The sequence below is a fragment of the Pelophylax lessonae genome (assembly GCF_965119305.1).
Source record: "Pelophylax lessonae genome assembly, chromosome: 8".
Taxonomy (NCBI): Eukaryota; Metazoa; Chordata; class Amphibia; order Anura; family Ranidae; genus Pelophylax; species Pelophylax lessonae.
The window spans coordinates 228,705,984-228,724,766 of record NC_138775.1 but is presented as its reverse complement, the minus strand read 5'-3'; the positions used below and the strand labels follow the sequence as shown (position 1 = coordinate 228,724,766).

At 43.2% G+C, this 18,783-nt stretch overlaps 1 protein-coding gene across 3 annotated transcripts in view; it reads right to left on the bottom strand.

Annotated features, from left to right (window-relative positions):
- Window positions 1–18,783, bottom strand: part of SEC16B (SEC16 homolog B, endoplasmic reticulum export factor) — a 379,445-nt gene that overhangs the window by 19,379 nt on the left and 341,283 nt on the right. For all 3 annotated transcript variants that reach the window (XM_082265600.1, XM_082265602.1, XM_082265601.1), the window contains 2 exons: window positions 14,863–14,942; window positions 14,702–14,782 (listed from right to left, as the gene is read on the bottom strand). In XM_082265600.1, coding sequence (XP_082121726.1) covers window positions 14,702–14,782; window positions 14,863–14,942 — 161 coding nt within the window. The remainder of the gene's footprint in view (window positions 1–14,701; window positions 14,783–14,862; window positions 14,943–18,783) is intronic.

Here is an 18,783-nt window from a genome sequence, read left to right as displayed (position 1 = left end):
TGCACAGGAAATACATTGTATGTGTTGCATTGCATGGGTAAATGCCAATGCACAGAAGCATCTGCATTTACAAAACGACACACTGCAGGCTGTACGTGGCACCTGTGGCTCCCTGGGATAGAGAAAACACCTAGAATTTTACATTCTCACTGTCGGCGTGCATGAGGCCTTTACTCTGAACGGGCTCAGGTGACCCATGTGCAATTGGCAGCGTATTTCCTTCACCCAGGTTCAGCATATGACCTGCTGTTGATGGGAATGGCTGTACTCATGCTCATGCTGTATATTTTCTTTTTTTTTTTTTCTTGCATACACCCATACTGCTTTACATAGCATCACCATACATATCTTTTAACAACTTGACAACCTCCCCATAGCAGATATACTGCTACAGGGTAGCCGCACTGTGCAGAATCACGTATATATACATGATTCTGCACTTCGGGTTTTGGGAGCGACTGCACGCAGGCAGTGGCTCGCTATTGCTGTGATTTTATACAGTGGGAACTGATTAGCGGGTCCTGCAGACCCGATGTCCACTGGCACTTCCTGATCATTCAGTACAGTGACAGAATGCCAGTCTGCCTATATAAACAAGGCAGGTTGTCATTTTGTCAGTAAAGAAGACATGGATCCTGTGCTTCTGTAAAGCAGAAACACTGATCCATGTCTTCCACTACTAAAAGCACCTCCCCCACTACACTGAAACATTAGCTAGGCACACAGTTAACCCTTTGATCGTTCCTGATGTTAACCCCTTCCCTGTCAGTGTCATTAGTACAGTGACAGTGCGTATTTTTAGTACTGATCACTGTAATAATGTCACTGGTTCCCAAAAAAGTGTCAGTTGGGTGTTCGATTTGTCCGCCGCAATATTGCAATCCCGCTATACATTGCTGATTGTCGCCAGTAAAATATATTTTTATATATATATATATATATATATATATATACACAGTGCATTGCGAAAGTATTCGGCCCCTTGAACTTTTCGACCTTTTGCCACATTTCAGGCTTCAAACATAAAGATATAAAACTGTAATTTTTTGTGAAGAATCAACATCAAGTGGAACACAATCATGAAGTGGAACGAAATTTATTGGATATTTCAAAAATTTTTAACAAATAAAAAACTGAAAAATTGGGCGTGCAAAATTATTTAGCCCCTTTATTTTCAGTGCAGCAAACTCTCTCCAGAAGTTCAGTAAGGATCTCTGAATGATCCAATGTTGACCTAAATGACTAATGATGATAAATAGAATCCACCTGTGGGTAATCAAGTCTCCGTATAAATGCACCTGCACTGTGATAGTCTCAGAGGTCCGTTTAAAGCGCAGAGAGCATCATGAAGAACAAGGAACACACCAGGCAGTTCCAAGATACTGTTGTGGAGAAGTTTAAAGCCAGATTTGGCACTGTATATATCCCATAGTTTGTAGACGTTTTTTTTTTTACATCTGTGTCCAATTTGGAGAGGACATTTCCCTACTCTATAAACCTGGCAATAAAGTAAAGGGGGGGAAATAAGTATACTTACCTATGTCCATGTGACTTTTTCTTAATTTTTACCAGTTTTCTGCCTGCCTCTCTGCTGCTTAGGCCCCTGCAATCATGATACTATGTTGAAAGATTTACTTACTGCACATGCACGAGATGAAGTGCATGACACCAAGCAACTCCTCTCACATATGCGCCATTCAACCCTACATACATCTGTTGCAGCAAAAAAAAAAAAAACTTTTCCTGAGATCTTGTGATGTAAATTTTAGGGATGGGGTGAAAGGTCCACTTTAAAGTGATTCTAACGTCTAAATAGTTTTTTTTACCTTAATGCTTTCCCTGCATTAAGGTAAAAAAAAAGCACCCCATTTTCTGTTCCTTCCCTCCATTATCCCTAAATACTTAGCTGCCTCCTCCCATTGATCCAGCACTGTATCAGCTGCAGCACCGCTTTCCTCTCTTTCTGGATTCACAGGACACACTGAGAGCAGTAAGCGCCATAGGCTCCTGCGGCTGTCAGTCAAACTCCAGTAAAGAGGGAGCGGGAACATGGCTTGCCGGTACTGTGTGTGTCTATGAATGCACATAGCCTGACTCGGGAGCCTGCCCCCCACAGGTGACCCCTTAGCATCTGGGTTACTAAGGGGGCACCTGGAGGAAGAAGGAGGGGACAGCGCTGATGGGGGGACTGCCAATAAGGAGCTAAGGGACTGCTCTGTGCAATATAATTTCACAGAGCGGGTAAGTTTAATATCTTTTTCATTTTACATTTAAAAAAATAAAAATAAACCTTTAGCATCATTTAAAGCTGTTCTTGCTATACATAGGGAAATATTCCCTGCCAGCCTGTATAAAAATTGTTATCTGTTGTTTGTAAATCCTTATATACTGTATCAACAAAAATGACAAATGTTTTTAATAGTTTACTGAGAAATGTAAGGCTACATTCACACCTGAGCGTAGCGTTTTTCGCGCGTTTTTACCGCGATTTTACCGCGATTTTTGCGGCGTTTTTTACCGCGATTTTACCGCGATTTTTACCGCGATTTTTGTGCAGGCGTTTTTAGATTGAATAGAGATCAATGGAAAACGCCTGTAATCTGCCCAAAAAGAAGCTCATGTACTTTTTTGAGCGTTGGGCGTTTTGTATACAGCGTCAAAACGCTCAGATGTGAACAGGGGCCATTGAAATGAATAGGATTTGTCTTGTTGGGCGTTTTGAGAGCTGATCCTAGAGCAGAAAAACGCCCCAAAAACGCCCCAAAACGCCTAGATGTGAACGGAGCCTTAATTGTTAGGCAACACAAAAGGATAGCCAAAAAAAAAACAGAAGAAACAACATTAGAAGGTGCTACATGTATGCAGTAACTGCTAAGTTATTGTTTTTGCACTGTTCATTGTTACACTGACTTGGATGATTTATTATATAATGTAAAATTCATTGGGAAATGTAGGATTCCCACACTTCAAAGAATTTACTGTTCTGTCCTGCAGCAGTTTAAAATCCCAGTGCAGGGTATGGTAATATGATTGTAACTTAATAAGGAACCCCAACAGAGCAGAGAGTTGTGCGTCATTCAGAGATGAATTTTTTTGGCAACATCAAGGTTGGATGAGGTCCGCTGTGTGGGTAAACCTGTACACAACTATCTTAAAATGGTAAGTTATGAGTACAAAGAACCCGAACGCTTGCCAAAAGCTGTAAAAATAATTATAAAATGAAATCTGTATTGGAAGTAGGGATGGGCTTTATGTTTGAATCGAAACAGCAGGTTTTCGTGTGTTCGCTGAACACACGAATATCCGGGGCACTTGGCGGGAAATTCTTGCAGTGCATTAATTGCTAGTGATTGGCCAAAGCATGCACCTTACTTGCCTTTGGCCAATCATGGCTCAGGGGCTAAGTCCACGCCCCACACTATATAAGACTGTGCACACAGCAGCCCTGTGTAGTGTGTTAGTGTAGATTAGGCAGGGTAGTCAGCGGATTGTGTGTTCAGTTAGTTTAGTGCAGTGTAGTGTAGTGCTGTGATTCTTGTGTAACAAAAGTGTAGTGGTGCCACTGATGTGTTGGTCATCTGTGTTACCCCACTGATCCCATTTTTTATTTATTTTTTTCAGTGATTTTGTTTTTCTTTTAAATTCTTTTGCAACATCAGATTCCATTGCTGAATTATTAGTTGTCCCCCATCTGTGTCGCAGGTGCTATTCCTTCTGTGTAAGCAGTGATTTTCATATAAAAAAAAGTTATTAAAATCCCTCCAAAAAATCCCCATCATGTCTGAAAGGCCAACAAGGAGAGGCAGACGCTCACAGGCCACTAAAAGAGGGCAAGCAGCCTCTGTGTCCACAGTGAAAAGTGGTGGTCGCAGACATGGTGCATCCTCTGCAGGCTGGGCACGCTTGTCCTTTTTTTCCAGTGCTGGCCATGTTATTGAGCCACAACATGCAGAAGAGTTGGTGGAGTGGATAACTAAGCCATCCTAATTCACCTCATTCTCTGTCACCCAGGCTCTTATTAATTTGATTTCCGCCACAGTTGCTAAAGGGGCCTATTGCACAGGCTCCTTGTTTACAGCTACTCCTTCCATAGCCCCCCCATCATGCATGGAGAAGTCAACTGAATTATTCGAGCATAGAGTCAGTTACATGCTGCTGGAGGATGCACAGCAAATTGAATGCTCCGATGTTGGTTCCCGGGTTGAGGAAGGGAGTAACATGAGCCTAGAGAGAGGGGGTGCCAATGATGGAAAATAAACTAGCAGTCATGTTCCCCAGATGCAGCATACTGCCAAGTTTGCTCCAGTGACGAGGAGGGAGGGGATGATGAGGTCACTGACTGTACTTGGGTGTCTGAGAGCACAGAGAAGGAAAGTGAGGAGGAGGAGGCACAACTCCAATGAGGCAGGATGTCCTCCAGGGGCCGGCTTAAGGTCAGCCACTCTATTGCATCACACCATAGAGCTCCACAGGTGCAGGGCGCTGCTAACTCCCCGCTGACTTCTAAAAGTTCTTTGGTGTGGGCTTTTTTCAACACATGTGCAGCAGACCACAGCATTTCTGTTTGCAATCTCTGTCTGAAGCAGATCAAGCGTGGCCAGAACACCAGCTGCTTGGGTACCACATGCTTGACAAGACATATGACGACCTGCCATTCAGTCCGTTGTCAACAGCCCCTGAAGGACCCACATCATAAAAAAAATGCAGACTTCTCTTTGCTCCTCATCTGGGAATTCTAGCCCTACTATACCTCAAATCTTCTCAAAAACCTGCACTGAGAGGGATGATGGTATAGAAACGGGTGCCACAGGTACTTGCACCCAGTCTGCTAGCAGTTCACCCCCTGTTGATTTCACCAGGCAAATTTCGCTACCCCAGTTTCTGAACCATAAAGAAAAATACTGTCCCAGCCATTCACATGCTCAGCATCTAAATGCTAGCTTGGCCAAACTGCTAGCACTACAACTGCTGCCTTTTCATCTGGCAGACTCTGCCCCTTTTCAAGAATTTCCAGAATGTGCTGTACCACAGTGGCAATATCCAAAAAGAAATTTATTTTCAAATAAAGCCATTCCAGCACTGTACCATCATGTGGAAGGAAATGTTTTGGCCTTGTTGCACAGAGCAGTCAGCATTAAGGTTCACATTACTGCTGACTCGTGGTCTAGCAGACATGGTCAGGAACATTACATTTCCTTCACGGCTCACTGGGTAACTCTGCTGGCAGCTGGGAAGGATGCAGGACAGGGTTCGGTGCTGGAGCTTATTCCACCACCACGCCTCAAAAAATCTGGTGGTGATTTTGCCACATCGGTCTGCTCCACAGCCCCTGTTCTTCTTTCTCTATGGCCTTTTCTGCTGAATTGTCCTTTGAACCAGCAGTGCTCCCTAAGGGTTCAAGGGGCTAGACAAGCAGTTAAGCTAAAAGATGCTATGCTGTGCTTCAGTTGGTTTGTCTAGGGGACAGGAGCCACACCGGGCCAGAGATTCTGTCAGCTCTGCAGGGGCAGGTTCAGAGGTGATTGATGCAACTGCAGCTTGAGCCAGGAATAGTTGTATGCGACAATGGCAAAAACCTTCTCTCCGCCCTCCGACAGGGACACTTGACACATGTTCCATGCTTGGCGCATGTCCTAAATTTGGTGGCGCAGCATTTCTGTAACAGGTAGCCGGGCTTCCAAGATCTTCTGAGGCAGGCCAAAAAAAAAGTCTGTGCCCATTTCCAGTGGTCTTACAATGCCAGTGCTTGGCTGGCTGACATTCAACGGGAATTCAACCTGCCAATCAACGGCCACATTTGTGACATGCCCACCAGGTGAACCTCAACACTGACAATGCTGCAGAGGCTGCACATGCAGCAGAGGGCCATCAATGAGTACCTGTGTGAGTATGGCACAAGGACAGGCTCAAGGGAGCTTGGCTTCTTTTCACCACGCCAGTGGTTGCTGATAAAGGATGCATGCACTGTCCTGTCACCATTTGAGGAGGCCACAAGATGGGGAGCTGCGACAATGCATGCATCAATGACACTATTCCTCTAGTCTTCCTGCTGGAGCACCCACTTTATGGAATCATAGATAGGGCATTTGAGGCAGAACAGCGGGAGGAAGAGGAGTACTTCCTTTCCTCACAAGGCCCCCTTTATGCAGATACCATTCCTGCGGGGCGGCAAAACACACATGAGGAAGAGGAGGAGGAGGATTATGCCAGCATGGATGTAGAGAACATACAGCAGTCTTCAAGGGATGGTTGTCATTCCCCAGAAGCCCTAGGAGTTTACGTGGCTGGGAAGAGGTAGTTCCTAAAAATGTCATCCTTAGTAACCCAGAGGACGCAGAATCTCATGCCTCCTCAAACTTACACTGCATGAGCTCCCTAATTCTGCAAAGCCTGCGAAAGGGCCCGAGGATTTGTGGTATCAAGGAGAGGGATTATTACTGGTTGGCAACCCTTCTTGATCCATGCTACAAGGGTAAAGTTGCAGAGCTCATCCTGCCTTCACAGAGGGAGCAGAGGATGGAACATCTTGAGAACGCCTTGAAGAAAGATTTGTGTAACACCTTTCCATAAACTGGGAGGTTACCATTTCCTGGACAATGTGTTTCTGAGGCTTCGTTCGGTCAAAGGAAGAGCGGGGGAGAAAGCAACTGGCTGACTGATGCCTTTAAACAATTCTTTAGTCATTAGCGTCCAGGACTGTTAGGTTTAGGCAACCATCGGCAGCATCTGCATCATATGGTGCAGGATTATCTAGGGGTAATAGCAGACTTGGAGACTCTTCCAACTGAGCATCCACTGGGTTACTGGGTCTTGAGGATGGACACTGGGCAGAACTTGCTCAATATGCAATCAAGCTACTAGCCTTTCCTGCTTCCAGCATGCTTTCTGAACCAATATTCAGTGCTGCTGGAGGTTTTGTGATGGATAAAAGAGTGTGTCTGTTCACAGACTCCAATGACCGGCTGATATTTATCAAAATGAATCAGTCCTGGATCAACAGCAGCAATCAAGCCCCTGATGCTGATGTAACTGATTGAATTTGCTAGGGATCTGGGATCCCTTTGAGACTGCCTATCCTATTCTTGAACCCTGATTATGCCAGCTTCCAACAATGTTTTTGGTTTAAGGCATCACCAGCACCCAAGGCCCAATTTTTCTGCACCTGTTTGACAGGTGCATATAATTTCAATTTTTTTTTCTAATTTTTAACAGCAGGGCCTGTTCCTGTGCCCAGCAACAGTAACTGTGAGGGGTTACAGTGCTCAGGCAACACCAACACCCAAGGCCCAATTTTTCTGCACCTATTTGACAAGTGCATGTCATTTCAATTTTTTTTTCTATTTTTTTACAGCAGGCCTGTTCCTGCGCCCAGCAAGAGTAAGTGTGAGGTGTTACAGTGTTCAGGCAGCACTGGGGAGGGGTGAACGGTTTGGGCCGAGCATAAGTTTGGCCTAAACATCGTCCATTCAGGTACTTGCCTAACACCTGAACTTTCTCGGCACTTAGCAGGATGTTGTAAGATCCTGGCACTCTCAGTGCCTTTCTATCATCTCACTTCCGGATTGCGTTCCACCACTCAGGTAGGTGGAACGCATATAAGGTGTGTATTCCTTTAACAGTGCTGACGTCATCATCAGGCGCCGCACTGAGCGGCTATTTCAACTGACGGTCTGCACTCACACATTGTTCGTGCAACCGCTCCTGATACCTGCCTAACCTGACGCTGCCGAATCTTCCAGCTACATACCCTATACCTGGATTGACCGGAGCCTCGCTACCTTGTCCTACACTCCCTCACTACTGGCTATTGATAAGTACCCCACAGGGGACCCCCTCTTATCAACAACGCTTGCTATCTATACCTGCATTATAAGAACTATTGCTAGCTCTAGGATACATGCTCTCCAGTATCTACCATCTGCATTTCTAAACCTAGATCGCTAGCTCTTGTGCCTATTATTTGTAACCTGCATTACCGAACTAAGCTTAGCAACACCTGTATATCTTGCTTTCTATTATCTATCACCCTCTATACTAGATTGCTAGCTCTTGTAATTGCTATCTATCATCATCTACTATCATTCCTGTAACATCACTATCTGAGTGCTTATCATCATCTACTATCACTCCTCAGAGCCTATACCTTCAGTGTAACATCTCACTGCTACTTGCATAATTACTATCACTCCTGCAACATCATTATCTGAGTGTTTGTATATGTGCATACTGAATCAGGCTGAACCACTATGATGAGTCAAGAGAGTTGGATCAGGTGATTTAACAAGATCTCTACAAGACTACTGAGTGGAATTCTGCAGCTGCAAATCCAGTATCCTTGAGCTAAAACCCAGAGCGTTACAGATTGCACGAACCCTAAAAAATGGATTCAGCAGAAATGGCCACTCATGTGATGCACCTAACACAAAAAGTAGAAGCATTAGTTCATACTCTTACTGAAGTACAAAAGGAAAATCAAACCTTGAGACAGCAGGTGGCCCGTGTATCTCAGCTTACTGCTGCTCAACCCCGTGAGCCCAAGATAAACCCTCCACAAGTGTTTACAGGTGACCGGAAAAAATTTCGTGAGTTTAAAAACGCATGTCAATTGCTTTTCAGTTTAAAACCTCGTACTTACAATACAGACCGTATTAAAGTCTGCACTACTATCTCTTATATGTCAGGTGATCCACGGGCTTGGGCAGACTCCTTCTTTGAGAAAGATGATCCTATTCTCAATTCCTATCCTGCGTTTTTAGCAGAACTCTCCCGTCTATATGAAGACCCAAATAGGCAAAGTACTGCTGACAGCCAATTGAGAGCTTTAAAACAGGGAAGGAGACCTGTTGAAGACTTTGCAGCAGAGTTCAAGAGATGGACCCTTGATGCAGGGTGGAATGATGCATCTCTGCGTACCCAGTTCAGGCTTGGTCTATCCAAAGCCGTTAAAGACGAGCTCGCCCGAGTGGACTTACCTGGCACTTTGGATGCTTTAATACAGCTCAGTATCAACATTGACAGACGGTTACGAGAAAGGAAGGCTGAGAAAATGGGAGTACCATCACCCAATCCTTCTCGTTTCTCGTCTTCTGATTCTACTCCCATGGAGGTAGGGATCATACGCTCCCCATTATCATCTGTTGAACGAGCCAGGAGAAAATCTCAGAACCTTTGCATGTATTGTGCTTCCTCTGATCATCTAATAAGCGTCTGTCCCCTTGTCCGCAAAAAAGAGGGTGAGTTTTCACATATATTATTGGGGGGGTTTAACGACTTCTTTTTCTAACCCCTATCTTTTCATCCAATTAATTTTACAGTGGGACCAAAATAGAATCACTACCAAGGCTATGATCGACACAGGATCTTGTGGGAACTACATTGACACTAGTTTTGTTGCTTTAAATAAAATACCTATTATTTCAAAATCTAAACCTGTCTCTGTTAGTTTAATTAATGGTATTCCCTTATCTTCTGGTCCAATCGTTAAACAAACTCAAGCATTTCTAGTTACTGCTAACAAGTCTCATGTTGAGACAAACACTTTTGATGTGTTACCTTCACCACATTTTCCCATTATTCTGGGACTTCCCTGGTTACACATGCATCAACCAAACATCGATTGGAAAACACGAACACTGACTTTCCCCTCACACTACTGTGAGACCACGTGTAAGATCCAATCGTACCGAAATATCCTTTCCATGGTGTCAGATCAAATCACACCACCACCATGCTATCAGGATCTGGCTGAAGTTTTCCTTGAGAAAAATGCTCAAGTGTTGCCTCCCCATAGGGACTATGATTGTTCCATTGATCTACTCCCTAACAGTAAACTACCTTTCGGACATGTTTATCCTCTCTCTCAGGATGAACTTTCTCATCTCAAACAGTATTTGGATGAGAATTTAGCGAAGGGGTTTATTAGACCCTCTACTTCTTCCACAGCTGCAGGACTTTTCTTTGTCCGCAATAAGGATCAGAGTCTCAGGCCTATCATTGACTACAGGCAATTAAATAACATCACAATAAAGGATCGCTATCCTTTACCTCTCATTCCGGAACTCATTGAACAGGTGCGTGGAGCCACTTACTTTTCAAAGTTGGATTTAAAAGGGGCATACAATCGCATCCGCATACGCAAAGGGGATTAGTGGAAGACGGCATTCAGAACTAGGTATGGATTATTCGAATATCTGGTGATGCCCTTCGGATTATGCAACGCTCCCGCAGCATTCCAGCGTTTTATAAATGACATCTTCAGAGACCTACTCGATGTTTGTGTTGTGGTATATCTGGATGATATACTCATCTACTCACAATCCTTGTCTGAACATGTAAGACTTGTACGACGTGTATTATCCAGATTGCTCTCACACAATTTATATGTAAAATTGAAGAAATGCCTATTCCATATGGAGGAAGTGTTATTCCTGGGATACATCATATCAAAGAATGGCATTAAGATGGATAAAAGCAAGATATCGTGTATCCAGGATTGGCCTATACCAACAACACGTAAGGCATTACAACGATTCCTTGGGTTCTCAAACTTTTACAGAAAATTCATCAAAAACTTCTCTACCATTGTAAGACCGTTGACTCAACTCACCAGTGTGAAAAAGACGTAAAAATGGTCTGAAGAAGCGAATCAAGCTTTCCGCTTGCTAAAATCAAGCTTCACTTCTGCTCCCATATTACGTCATCCAGACCCATCTCTACAATACATCCTAGAGGTGGATGCATCAAATATGGCTGTAGGAGCAGTTCTCTCCCAAAGACCGACAAATACGTCTCCTCTCCACCCAGTTGCTTTTTTCTCCAAAGCACTGACTGCCCCAGAGGTGAACTATCCAGTGGGTGAAAAGGAGTTACTTGCCATAAAATTGGCACTTGAAAATTGGCGACATTTACTTAAAGGTACCCGGTTGCCAATACTCATATATACGGATCACAAGAACCTCCAATACCTCCAAACCAACAAAACCCTTTCCCATCGGCAAGTGCGTTGGTCATTATTCTTCCTAAGATTTAATTTCCTAGTGACCTACAAACCTGCAGATAAAAACAAGAAGGCGGATGCATTATCACGGTTAGCCGAAGATAACTGTGCAGAAATCCCTTCACTCCCTATAATACCACAAGATCGTATTGTTGGCTTTGTTCGTTCCTTAAAAGAAGAGATTCTGCATAGTCTAGGATTGGATTCACCACCACCACATCTAAATTCTGATGCAGAAGGCTTCCTTTACTTTGATAACAAACTCTACATACCTCCTGACATGCGCACTAAGATCTTGGAACTAACACATGATGTACCTATGGCAGGACACATGGGTATGACCAAAACATTAAATTTACTCACCAGGCAATTTTGGTGGCCTGGAATGAAGACGTCTGTACAGAAGTTCATTTCCTCATGTGACACCTGTGCTAGGTCCAAAATTGAGACTACAAAGCCATTCGGGCTACTTTGCAGTCTACCTATACCCAAAGTTCCATGGGAAGTTGTGTCCCTAGATTTCATAGTGAAATTACCACCTTCCAAGGGATTCACTACCATTTTAGTGTCAGTGGACCATCTGACTAAGATGGCACATTTCATTCCCATTCGCAGATTACCATCATCTAAAGAAACAGCGGAACTACTAATTAAACATGTGTTCAAGTTACATGGAATTCCAAAGACCCTTTTATCTGACCGGGGTTCACAATTTATTTCTAAGTTTTGGCAAGCTCTATGTCGTATATTACGTATTGAGCGGAAGCTTACTTCCCCCTATCACCCACAGACTAATGGACAAACTGAACGGGTCAACCAATGTATTGAACAATACTTGCGCTGTTACACCTCCTATTTATAGGATGATTGGGTGGATCTTCTTCCTCTGGCGGAATTTGCTTACAATAATGCAACCCACAGTACCACTAAGCAAAGTCCGTTCTTTCTGAATTATGGGTTTCATCCCACATTTCTTCCTCCACGCATCCTACCATCAAGTAACCCGGTGGCTACTGATTACCTTACGCAAATAAAAGACTCCTTGGATTTACTGAACACCACCATCTCTCATGCCCACAGCCAGCAGAAACGGTACTACGATCTTCGTAGAAGACCTTCCCCTCAGTATACCGTTGGAGATCTCGTGTGGTTATCCACGAAAAATCTGAGATTGAAAATCCCCAGCAAAAAACTTGGACCTCTGTTTTTGGGACCTTTCCCGATCGAGAAAGTCATTGGAACATCTGCAGTTCGACTCACATTACCGACAGATCTCAAGATACACCCTATATTTCACGTATCCTTACTAAAACCACATATACCTAATCAGGGAATTAGACCTACCATCTTGCCTCCACCTCCAGTACAAGTAGAAGGGGGAGAAGAATTTGAGATTCGGGAGATTTTGGATTCTCGTATCCATAGAGGAAAACTCCAGTATCTCATCAGATGGAAAAATTATGGACCTCAAGATGACACCTGGTTGGATGCTTCTGATGTTCATGCATCCAGACTTATACAAAGGTTCCACACCAAATACCCTGAGAAACCAGTTCTATAGGCCTTCTGGAGCCGGCCTTATGGGGGGGGGGGTACTGTAAGATCCTGGCACTCTCAGTGCCTTTCTATCATCTCACTTCCGGATTGCGTTCCACCACTCAGGTAGGTGGAATGCATATAAGGTGTGTATTCCTTTAACAGTGCTGACGTCATCATCAGGCGCCGCACTGAGCGGCTATTTCAACTGACGGTCTGCACTCACACATTGTTCGTGCAACCGTTCCTGATACCTGCCTAACCTGACGCTGCCGAATCTTCCAGCTACATACCCTATACCTGGATTGACCGGAGCCTCGCTACCTTGTCCTACACTCCCTCACTACTGGCTATTGATAAGTACCCCACAGGGGACCCCCTCTTATCAACAACGCTTGCTATCTATACCTGCATTATAAGAACTATTGCTAGCTCTAGGATACATGCTCTCCAGTATCTACCATCTGCATTTCTAAACCTAGATCGCTAGCTCTTGTGCCTATTATTTGTTACAACCTGCATTACCGAACTAAGCTTAGCAACACCTGTATATCTTGCTTGCTATTATCTATCACCTGTTGATTATACTAGATTGCTAGCTCTTGTAATTGCTATCTATCATCATCTACTATCATTCCTGTAACATCACTATCTGAGTGCTTATCATCATCTACTATCACTCCTAAGAGCCTATACCTTCAGTGTAACATCTCACTGCTACTTGCATAATTACTATCACTCCTGCAACATCATTATCTGAGTGTTTGTATATGTGCATACTGAATAAGGCTGAACCACTATGATGAGTCAAGAGAGTTGGATCAGGTGATTTAACAAGATCTCTACAAGACTACTGAGTGGAATTCTGCAGCTGCAAATCCAGTATCCTTGAGCTAAAACCCAGAGCGTTACAGATGTTCACCCACTGAGCGCACAGTCAATAGGTTGTAAAGGCTTCCCTGCTAAGAGCTAAATAAAAAAAATAACAATTGTGAAATACAATGTCAATTCTGGGTTAAAAACAGCTCTGGGGGACCCTTTGGGTCTGGTATGGCTTTTAAGGGGAACCCCATGACAGAATTAGGAAACAAATGGCACGGGTCCCCCCCCCCCCCCCAAAAAAAAAAAAAAATCTATACCAGGCCCTTTGGGTATTTTCACAATAAAGAGTGCATGTGTATGTAGTATCAGAATAAAGAGTGTAGTATCTGTAGAATCAGAATAAAGAGTGAATGGAGATAGGTGAATGAATAAAAGGTCAGTCTCCTCCATTTATAGAACACTTTTTATTGCGAGAACTGATAGTATAGCTTCTATGAATGGAGCAGGGGGGCAGAAAGATGGCACTTTTAATGAGTGACTAAAAAGCCGTTTGTATTTCCTGCCACAACACCAGAAGATTAGAGCCGCTGGAGTATCCAGAAGCCAGAGGACTGAAGATTTAAAGGAACAGAGCAGCCACCACCACATGGGGTACTTGTCATTAATGTAAGTACTGTCCCTGGTGCTAACTTACCATGCTGGAACTTACACAGGTTTAATGATTTAAACCCCTACATGGCAGTGTTTGGGCCTGGCGATTGGCTCAGGTCCGAACACTGCATCCTGAAAATGAAGGGGAAGCTCAGATGATCCCCTGTACCGAGAAGTATCAGTTATCCCTGAAGGATCCAACAGGCAAGCAGAGCATCAGGACTGGAGAGCCCTGGGAAGGTAAGTATAGGTTAGTGGGAATGGTGCTTTATCAAGAGAACGTGTCACTTTTCCTTGAACTCGCCGTGTGACTTACAATCACATTTCGTTTTTAACAAAACATTCAATACAATGCTATAGTGCTCCCTTAACCAGCAAATAGACTTGAAGGAGCCCTTAAAGTGGAACTAAACTGTCATTCTATACAGAAAAGAAAGCTGCCATTTTAACCTCTACTTGATCTGCAGTTGCCATGGTGCTGTACATGTGATCAGTTATGACACCAGCCATTCGATGGCTTGACAGTTTTGTTAAGAGTGTATATTAATTATGACAGTTATCATTTATAGAATGTCTTGAGTGTAACCGTTTTGAGAAATTGTCAAATCGATGGGTTTAGTTGCATTTGAATTACTGTATAGCAGTATTCAAAAAAAAAAAAAGAAACAGCGAGCCCTCATGAGAAAAAGGAATTACCTGTGAAGGATTGTACAGGGGGACAGCTCCAGGAGGCAGGCTCATCTGACTTCCAGAGACAGATGCATTTGGATAAATGCCCTAATAATGCAAAGAGTAACAAGCATAAGTACACAGACCTCAGAGTTTTAACCCCACAGTCCCCTGATCTAATGATTTACCATGTTCTCTTGCTGACCCTGGATCTCTGGTAACACTGAACTGCTATTGATCTTCTGCCGATCTTCACTTTCTTTAATTCCTGCCAAAGAGTAGAAGATACAAAGGATCTGTGACTCTGCTTTGATAAAAGGGCAGCGCTGTTATCCACCGATAGGAGTTTGTGAACAGTGTGTCATTATTTCCTTCCCAGCGGTATTAGGGAGTTTCAGGGAGTCATATCAAACACTTCACACATCAACATCAAGCCAGAGCAATATTCAAGCACCCGCTGGAATCACGTTAATCAGACTATGTAAAATAGTTAACGTATTGACACTGAATCTTGTATAGGGCTTTAGAAATGGTTCATTATAGAAGCTACGCCATTATATAAAGAGAATTTAAAATAACTTTAAAAATGTATTTTTCTTTTTAAGGAAAATGTGTCATCATCAGCTGAAAGACTAAGTCCACCCAAAACCAGGATTTCATATTGTGCTCTATGCTAAATAAATGACTACCTATTGGATCCATACCTGAACTCCCACCTCTTCTGCCCTGTAGAAGCAATTATAAGCTTAAACAAAGAGTTTACTTCTGCTGCTGCAGTCTTCACAATATAAAATAACATTTTCTCATGTTAACTGAGCCAGCCAGGTGCTAAATGTTACAATGTTTTCATGTTTTCCTGTATCCTAAGGTTGACCTGACAGATATGGCAAACCAGGCTGTAAGGGTTAAAGTTTTCCCGCCAGTTTCAGCCACATTACTGCCCCCTACAGGTCAACCAACATAAAATGGGCTGCCTCCAAGCCCCTAGGGTAGAGTTCTGAGGAAATACTGACAAAATGTAGCTGGTTATTCTGCTGGATTAATCACCTCCTTTGAGGGATAATTAGAGACTAATCGGGGTTCCTGGAGGGGGTCTAAAACCTGGGGATCCTACAGACTTGTAGCTGATAATTCCAGACTCGCTGCCTTTAGGGATTACTGCCAAGCATGGACTCTAAGGGACATTATCACCTGTAAATTATTGCTTAAATTGACTCTTGCCTTAAAAGGGATTGCCATATGGACTTGCCTTCTGCTTACACTATGCACACTCTATGGGATATTATAAGAGCTCTGTATAGGAACTGTGTTGACAATGTTTCTTAAGAACTTTACTGTTATCAGCAAATACCTCAGTAAAGTTCTTGTTTTTTTACTTGCTTTGCCTAGTCTGAAGTCTCTTAAAGGGGTGCATGCACAGTGTATTAAAAGAACATGGCTTGCTACACAACAAGGACGAGAAAGAGGAGGAAGATACAACACATGGGTCTGACACACAATACTACCCAGGGGAAGTTCATGGGTTATTCAAGGACTACAGTGTTTGTCACACGCAACATAGCCAATCAGCCAGGAGATGGGTGAAATGGCAGAGGGGATGGCTGCTCTGGTAGTGTAGGGGATTAAACGCTTGCCACCTCCACTAACAGCCAGTTCTCAACTGTTTGGGACCATCCCCACAGCACAGAGTGCCTAGGGACCCAGCCTGGAGTCATGGTAGAGAGTGATGTAGAGGGGCCCCAGGAGAAGAGAGCAAGAATGGAGGTTGGAGAGAGACAGAGAGAGCGTTTCCTGTATCCCATAGTAACCATGGTATTGGTCACTGGGATAGAGGTGACGCTAATACTGTATTGGTGGAGATGGGTACAGGCTCTGTGATACCTGTCCCTAAATGCTGCACACCTGGGAAGTGATGTCCTTTAATGGAGAGCATGTCTGAAGTGTACAAGTGTCATCAGTGTAATGTGGTCAGCCATGGAGTACAAATTTCAGCTCACTTCTAAATACACAGGCACCTAGGCCCCGCCTACAAGCCTATGGCTAGCCATTTTTTGTTTTTGAGTGGGAAAAGGTTAGAACCCCTGTCAAGTTTAATATTTTGTCTTTGGCCTTGTTTAAGGCTCGATTTAGATGTGCGGTTGTGTCCAGGTGTGTCAGATGCCTGCATGCCATGTCATGCACTGTGGTGCCATCCACCAACCCCTACAGGACACAGTAATGATATAGGGGTCGAAAGAAGAGACCAAGAAGCACAGATGGAGACCAGAAAACTGACACATCCAGAAGTGTTGGACACTGAAGATTCTGCTGGGGGTCATAGCTAGCCCTTGATGGCAGCTCTTGTTGTCCTGCACTCTTGAAGACAACACAATTCTTGATATTTTGAATGCCAATTTACAGCTGTGATCTGTGGTGCCTCCTACCAGCTTCACATTACCACTTTAACCTGTACTGATGTAGCAACTGGTAGATGGAAATGTAGGATGTGGCAGGGGATGCAGGTATCTAACAAAACTCTCCACTGCACCGCACAACCAACACTTATCCCCAAAGATGGCTGCCCAACGGGTCTGTGTAAAAGACAGAATAATGGAAAGAATTTTTTTTCCCTTGTATTACATTTGAGTGTGCTGATGTGTTAAAATGCAGACGTAGAATTTTAACACAACACATAGGACACCAGCAATGTGGTGTGAACATGACACATAGGAAACATTTGGCATTTTTCCCAGACACTCCAAGAACGGGAGAGGCCAGGGCTATGATGTCTAAAAAGGAAGGGGGCTATGCTAGAGAATTTACCTTTCTGAAGTAGTAAAATAAATCGCAAATCAATAAAAAGAAACATGTATAGGAAAGCAAAAAGCATTTCAAATACACTTTTTTTTTTTTTTTTTTTTTTTTTTACTTTTACCTGAATTTATTATTTTTTTTAGCTGATGTTTTTGGGTATACTGCCCCAGAGTTATAACTTACCCCTAAATAAGTGTATCCTACATACTGCTGGCTTCTGGTTACTGTAAAAATTCTCCAGTGATGCCAGATTCTGGCACTGTATAGGTTTACCTCTGTGAAGGATCACCCCGCTCGCCCCTTGCTTCTGCCCCAACTGTCAATTCACCATTCACAAAGCGCCTTGTATTTTTATTTTTTTTATAGAATGCAAAGTGTTCTGTGAATGGAGGTGGGGGGTCTTATCATTCACCCCCCCTCTCTTCCAGTCATCATATAACTAGTGTGGCAGTGATCAGGGATACTGACTGGTGACAGTATGTAAAACAAAAAAAATTCAATGGTATTTCATTGAACTTTTTAATTTTTTTTTTTCGTTTTTTACCATTTTATTTACATATTGTCATCACTGTACTACTCTGATGATCACTGTAACAGCAATTTTTTGAATTTTCATGAATGGTTTTCATTCCTGACTCATTGTTTACTATTGTGATGCTGTGATTGGGGACGGCTATCACAAGATACAGAGTGCTGTAATTAGCCCAGGTACCATGTGATCACTGGTAACTAATCACAGATCACACGTAACTAATCACAGATCACACAGTGACCATGGGTGGTAACGTCATTACAGGCCGATGAGATGCGGGCCTGTTGTGGACTTTCGGTTCCGCTCTTTCCTTTTTTTTCCCTATACCATGTGAGTAGATATGTTTTAATTAATTTAGTTTTATAATAAAAAAGAAATTACGCTATGTGGGTCTTTCTCTGCTATTTACACCATGTATGAGCATCCCATTGCCCAATAATTAAGGAGCGATAAAGGAGGACTAGAAAGCTCAGCAGACCCAGGATATGTGCACAAGCACATATGACTCCAGTCATTGGGAGTCCATAGCAGCTAGTGAGTGAGTGGGCACACAGGAGGGGAGCAAGATTTGCACTGCATTTGGGTTTACAGCACTTGGCAGTTTAGCATGATGAAACTTTACTTCACTGTTAAGAAGATTTGAGATAATGGACTTTATGTGAGTTATGATGCATTGAATTTGATTTATTTGCATTACTCATTCATGGTTGATTGATACTTTTTTGTTTATATTTAAACACAAAATAATAGAAAGAACCTATATAAGGTAGCATTCTTTATATAC